General features: G+C 51.5%; 1 protein-coding gene across 1 annotated transcript in view; it reads right to left on the minus strand.

Moving 5' to 3' along the window:
* Positions 1-6,472, minus strand: part of ABCD2 (ATP binding cassette subfamily D member 2) — a 56,024-nt gene extending 49,552 nt beyond the window's left edge. The window contains exons 1-2 of the mRNA XM_054988444.1: positions 5,567-6,472; positions 713-893 (exon numbers count right to left, since the gene is read on the minus strand). Of these exons, the coding sequence (XP_054844419.1) occupies positions 713-893; positions 5,567-6,466 (1,081 nt within the window). The 5' untranslated portion in view covers positions 6,467-6,472. The remainder of the gene's footprint in view (positions 1-712; positions 894-5,566) is intronic.
* Positions 6,473-6,801: the final 329 nt, after the last annotated feature.

A 6,801-nucleotide genomic window follows, 5' to 3' on the forward strand; every position in this document is an offset into this window, starting at 1 on the left:
CTTCCTGTCAGCTTTCTTCACTGTCCAGCTTTCACATCCATACATCGTAATGGGGAATACCATAGTTTGGATTATCTTGACCTTGGTTCCCCGAGAGACATCTTTATCTTTAAGCATCTTTTCTAGCTCCCTCACAGCTGCTCTTCCATGTCTGTCTTCTTCTGATTTCTTGGTTGCAGTCTCCCTTTTGCTTGATGATTGAGCCAAGGAATAGAAAATCTTGAACAAGCATATGCAAATAACAAGCATATGCATATGTAACTAACTTCCAGCCAGGACCATTTCGGCTCAGAAAAACAGTGTGGAGGGGAAGTCCAGGAGTATTTCCTCCTCCTACACCACAGTTCTGAGTGGAATTGAGCTCCAGGGGAATTTAAAAATGCCACTCCCTGCAGCTGCTGTGTGATGCAGGGAAAATGAGCTGAGTTTGGGGGACCCCAACCCAACTCACCCCCCCCCCCAAAGTAACCTGCAGTTTGGCCCTAGAATTTATTTCAAAGTACTACATCTAGGAACGAAGAAGGAGCTAAGTGCAGTCTGGATAACTCCTGATTTATAGTTTTATCACCCTCCACTTATATCAAGCAAAGCTACTGATACAAGCAATTTTAGCCCCTGGACACTGTAAAGTTTCTCCTCCTCCAGCATCCATGATAATCCTTCCACCATAAAACTGTCACACAAGCATTTCAAATTAAATAAATGTCCTTACCGCCATCTGCAAATCCCGTTGCTGTGATGATAGGTACAGCCACCATAATCAAACCGCTCCCGCTCCAGACGTATTTCATCAGGAACTGCTCGAGCATGATGTACCATAAACGTTTGGAGAGAATGAGATTCATTTGATCGGCCAGAGCTTTGTAACTTTTCTGGAGTTGGTTCATTTCTACCTATAGTCAAAAAATGAACATGCTAACATAGAATGGTATAGAGAGAGACACATACAACATAGACATGCTTAACAAAACCAAATGGTAAGCAATAGGGCTCATGGGCACACAAAATAGCTTTTAATATAGTCTCTCATAGCAGTGGAATAATTCAGTTTATCTCAGGCTCATCAGAACTTGGGAGTTAGGCTGGGCTGGCCACGGTCAATACGTGGATGGGAGGTCACCAAGGACACCTGGGGTTGCTATGCAGAAAAAGGCAGTGGAAAAACCATTTCTCCTCCTTTCTTGCCCGGAACACCACGTGGATGGTGTTGCTGTGAGTTGGTTGTGATTCAACAGCACAATCTTCTCCTCCTCAAAGTACAAGACTATGTATATCTACACAGAAGTTAGTCCCACAATATTCATTGGGACTTGCTCCTAGGTAAATACTTCAGGATCGCATCTTTGGAGTCTCAGTTGGTTTATACCATGTAGCAGGGCTTTTTTTCAGCTGGAACGCAGTGGACCGGAGTTCCGGAACCTCTTGAAAAGGGTCACATGGCTGGTGGCCCCGCCCCCTGATCTCCAGACAGAGGGGAGTTTAGATTGCCCTCTGCACCACTGGAGCAGCGCGGAGGGCAATCTCAACTCCCCTCTGTCTGGAGATCAGGGGGTGGGGCCACCAGCCATGTGACCATTTTCTCCGAGGGCAACTCACTGAGTTCCACCATCTCTTTCCCCAGAAAAAAGGCCCTGCCATGTAGCTCCTGGAAACTCAACAGACCTCAGTTTGGTGGCCTGGGAATTATGTCTGTCCTCTTCAAATGTAAGGGGGGGTGGTATTCTCATAGCCTGGCTTCACAGGATACAGAAATGCGGGTGGGAGAAAAAGTGCAGCACTCACGCTTCTGTTCTGCCGCACATCTGCAGCCATTCGTAATGGTAACTCGCAGAATCGAGCATGACTAAATGGACAGAACACCAGTCGTGGGTCCAGGAGACCCAAGTACACTTTTAAAATGTAATGTGTAAAAGGAAGACACTTGCTCTGTGGAGGCACGAACAGTGACTGAGATGAGGTTTGTGAAACACTGGCTGTTTTCACACTGCTTACCAGCCATGGAACATCGCGCCAAGCTCCTGGAACAACAGCATCTTCCTGGCACAATTTCGCGCGAGAAAATCACATCAGGAAGACGCTGTCGTTCCGGGAGCTTGGCACAATGTTCCATGGGCGGTAAGCAGTGTGAAAACGGCCATTTAGAAGAGCTATATGTTACTCCATTCCAGAAGAGAAGCTACGTGAGTCCATTCTGGAAAAATGAACAGGAGTCCAATAGCTCCAAAACGTATGTTGGAATAAAATCTTGTTCATCTTTAAGGAGATACAGGACTCCTATTTATATCGTATTTATTATCACAGCCATGGCACTGTACAATAGACAGGGCTGTTTCACAAAAAGTCTACGAGAAAGGTTAAGCCAAGAGGCAGTCATTGGCCCAGGATCTCCCAGTAAGTGCCAAGGTCGAATGGGAATTTTAACCCACGTGTCCCTAGGAGGAGTGCACTCTACAATATCACATGTACACGCTAATGCGCTCTGTCTATAAGAAGCACTAATACTGAATGAGTACAGTAGTGTGGTCTAGAGGCTGGAGTGTCAAACTACGATCTGGGCAACCCAGTTTTGAGTCCCCGCTCTGCCATGGAAGCTTTCTGGGTGACTTTGGGACCGTCTCACACTCTCAGCATAACCTACCTCACAGGTAGGTATCTGAAGAAGTGAGGTACGGCTCACAAAAGCGCATACCCTACCACTAATTTTGTTCGTCTTACAGGTGCTACTGGACTCTTGCTCTCTTCCAGTGCTTCAGACAGACTAACACGGCTACCCATCTTGATCTACCTCACAGGGTAGAGAAGGAGAGGAGAGGGACATAAGCCACTTTGGTTCCCCAACAAGGAGAAAGGAGAGGTATAAAAAAAGTAAATAAACAAACAAATATAAAAATAAACTTTGATTGGCAGCTGATTAGCAGGAAATACCACAGTCATTGGCAGCTTAGCTTCAGTGCAGGAAGTGACAGATGCACGGGAAATCAAGTGTCCCACGGAAGCCACAGGGGAATGGGGCAAAGAGTTGGGTCAGAGTGCTGGTGTGCTCTGGAACATCTCCACTCAATGACACATCCACAGGAAAGTTGTCAATGCAATGACATTCAGAACAAAACATGTTTTGTACAAAGCAAAATTTTTGTACGGCAAACAATTCTCTCCTGAATAAAAGCAGTTTTCAAATTCACATAAAACATCATATCCTAGACTTGGACTTGGAAATGGATTGCTGATTTTATGTAACTACGGTTGTTAAGGCACAACATTTCAGCCTGGGCTATTTAAAGACTGCAGGGACAGGACTTCTGCCAAGCCAGACAAAGCGACATTAAAGGCTGAGTTAGCTGCCTATGTTCAAACGAAGTTTTCTTCAGGCTGCCATGCGCAACTGCTAAATTTTCTGCTTATTGGCTGCGCTGGGAAGGCACACATAACCACACACTTTTAACCTATGTATTTAGAAGAATATGACATCCTAAAAGAAATGCACAAAAATAAAATCCTGCTAGCATTTCATCAAAAAGAAGCAAAATGTGTCTACGAAGGATATAACGTTTAAGAGAACAGAAATCTACGTTTGGGGGAAACTGGAGTTTTATTGCGGTTTCACTGTCCAGAGGGGTGGGAGAGAAGTATCCAATAGGGCCGGATACATATGTATTAGGGGGACAGGGATTAACATGCGTTTGCAGACCGTGGGCATTTGTTGTGAGCAACCCTGAACATGCTTCATAAGGCAGTAGGCAGCTGAGGTCACCAGATCCTTTTTAGCCTGGACGAATTCAATCCAAAAACGAGCTCTCACATCTTTCTGTAACTGCTTAAAAAGGGAACGGAAATCCACCCTTCGCATTAAGAACGGGTGTTTGGAACGTATTTTTGCATCTCCTCACTCCAAACGCTGCCAGATCCAGGATTCAGGAGGAAGAAACAGAAAGCTGCTCTGCACCCTCTGACGGCGCTCCTATAAACAGATGTGCGTGTCAGACGGATTCATGTCGCTGGGGGAAGGCAGGGTGCATGAGCTTTAGCAACCTAAGAGAGCCCGGAGTCCACCCCAAGTACCCTGAGGTCACTCATTCATTCTTTATTTACTGGCATTTGACCAATCACATAGTTACACTAAAAACAAAAGTTCAAGGTATACAATAAAACCAAAGAATTTGAAACTAAGACCTAGTTACAGATCCAGAGGAGTTAGCCCTGTTAGTCTGTAGTAGCAAAATCAAAAAGAGTCCAGTAGCATCTGACGAAGAAAACTGATTCTCGAAAGCTTATGCTACAATAAAATTGGTTAGTCTTAAAGGTGCTACTGGACTCTTTTTGATTTTAAGACCTAGTTACAGTACAATATAATTTCTAAAACCTAAATATCACCAAACAGTATTTGGCTACTTGAAAGATAATTCTTAATCAAGTCTAACTTTTTCAGTGAAACCAGAGATTTTACCTAATAACGGTGCGATCATCTCATCCCGTGCTTCCTTATCATACGGGCAGCTAAAAAACATGTGCTCTCTATCCACAACAACCATCATGTGCTCTATAGTTTTCATGTTTTTTAACGGCCAGGAACAAAGCCTTCCCTGAAGGGCCAAGCATTTTGCCAGGGTGAACGCTCTTTGGAAACCATTTATTTCTAAGGATGTTAAGTAAACTGCTGGCTTCACACTATTTTGAAAATCTGACCACACATACTCATTTTGTAAGCTAGCAAATCTCAGTTTGGCGTTCGATATCCTCAGTCCTCTGTTTGATTCCTCACTTTGCCTGACCACAGCTACAGACTAGAAGGGCGTGAGGAGAAAAGCCAATTCTAATAATATGATTGCCCTGACCTGCATAACCCAGGTGAGCCTGATCTCATCACATCTCAAAAGCTATGCAGGGACAGCCTTGGTTAGTAACTGGTTGGGAGACCTCCAACAAGACCAGGGTTGCAGCAGCAGGCAACGGCAAATCACCTCTGTAAGTCTCTTGCCATGAAAACTCCACCGGGGTCGCCATAAGTCAGCTATGACTTGATGGCACTCTCTATCACCACCATTATCCATGGCTGGATCCTTCGAACCCAACACCTTCTGCTCGAGCCTGGACTGCTGCACACAACAGAATCATTTTCCCGGCACTACTATCCAAATGTGACATGACCTGGATAGCCCAGGTGAACTCAATCTTGTCAGATCTCAGAAGCAGGGTTTGCCGTAAGTCAACTCTGACTTGAGGGCACTCTCCATCCCTCCAACTGCACCTACCCGTGACCGAGAGACGATGACTGGCCCGCTGTCACGCAGTAAATTCCATAGCTGGTGGGCTCGGAACCTTGCGCTCCGGGACACTATTCTAAGGCCCTAACCACTGCACTACACTGTCCTGACCTGGATTGCCCAGGTGAGCCTGATCTGGTCAGATCTCAGAAGGAGACCTCCAACGAAGACCAGGGTTGCAGCGGCAGGCAAGGGCCCAACCACCTCTGTGAGTCTCGTGCCAGGAAGACCCCACCAGGGGTGGCCACAACTCAGCTCTGACTTGAGGGCACCCTCCACCACCCCCACCCCGCGCAGCCTCTCACCTTGTGGCCCCGGTAGAAGGCGATCTCCTCCACGTTGGCGATGATGCGGGCGTGGGCGTAGCGCAGGTGGCCCTTGCGGCGGGCCTCCTCGGCCACCAGCTTGCCGAAGCGGGGCGAGCAGGCCTTGAGCACCTTGGCCGTGGCGAAGACCACCAGGCCGGCCAGCAGGGTGGGCCCGACGGGGCTGGCGCCGCGGGCGCGGGCGGTGCGGATGAGGGTGTAGGAGGTGAGCAGCACGTCGAGGATGGGCTTGGTGAGGTTGGAGTAGAGGTGGGCCACCGACTGCGCGAAGGCGGCGATGTCCTCGGTGAGCGACTGGTCCGGCGTGGCCAGGCGGCCGTCCATGCCGGCCACGCGGTAGTAGGTCTGGCCGGCGAAGTAGGCGCGGTAGGCGTGCTCGGCCAGGCGGGTGCGGAAGGCCAGCGCCAGCTTGCCCTCCAGGTAGCGCAGGGCGCTGTTGACGAAGGTGGCGGGCAGCGCGATGAGCAGCCACTGGAGCAGCTGCAGCGCGAAGCGGCGCGGCCGCTTCTCCACGATGCTCTTGACCAGCTTGCCGTCCAGGCCGGCCACGTAGATGGAGAGGAAGGTGCGCGCCACCAGCGCCGCCGAGTGCAGGCACAGCCAGCCCGAGTCGCGGCTCGCCAGCGCCGGCAGCAGCAGCCGGCGCAGCGCCAGCAGCTGCCGGAGGAACGCCGCGTCGGCCGCCGGCGAGGAGGCGCGCCCGCCCGCCAGCGCCGCGCACTGCAGCAGCTCCGCGCCCTCGGCCCGCCGCCGCAGCCGCCGCCACAGCGCCGGGCACAGCCGCCGCAGCCCGTAGGCCGCCGCCAGCAGGCACGCCGCCCGCCCCGCCCGGCCCCAGCGCGCCCGCCCGGCCCCCGGCGCCCCCCGCGCCGCGCCCATCGTCGCCCCGGCCGCAGCGGGCGCGCAGGCAGCGGCTCCGGCCGGCTCCGAGCGCGCCAGCCCCGGCCCGCCGGCACACGCCCCGCGCCGCCGCGCAGCCCGCCCCCGCCGCCCGGGCATTGGCCGCCGAGGCCGGCCCAGCGCCGCCCTCCCGCCGGGTGGAGGCGCCAAGAGCCGCCGGGGCGGGATGCGGCTCCCGGCTGGGCCCTTCGGAGCCGAGACCTCCTGCTCCAGCCTGGACGCGGCAGAACCGTCTTCCTGGCACGGGGTAGTAATTGGATGGGTGACCTCGGGCGAAGACCGGGGCTGCAGAGGCAGGCAAGGGCCAGCCACCT

The sequence above is a fragment of the Eublepharis macularius genome, chromosome 9 (genome assembly GCF_028583425.1).
Source record: "Eublepharis macularius isolate TG4126 chromosome 9, MPM_Emac_v1.0, whole genome shotgun sequence".
Classification (NCBI taxonomy): Eukaryota; Metazoa; Chordata; class Lepidosauria; order Squamata; family Eublepharidae; genus Eublepharis; species Eublepharis macularius.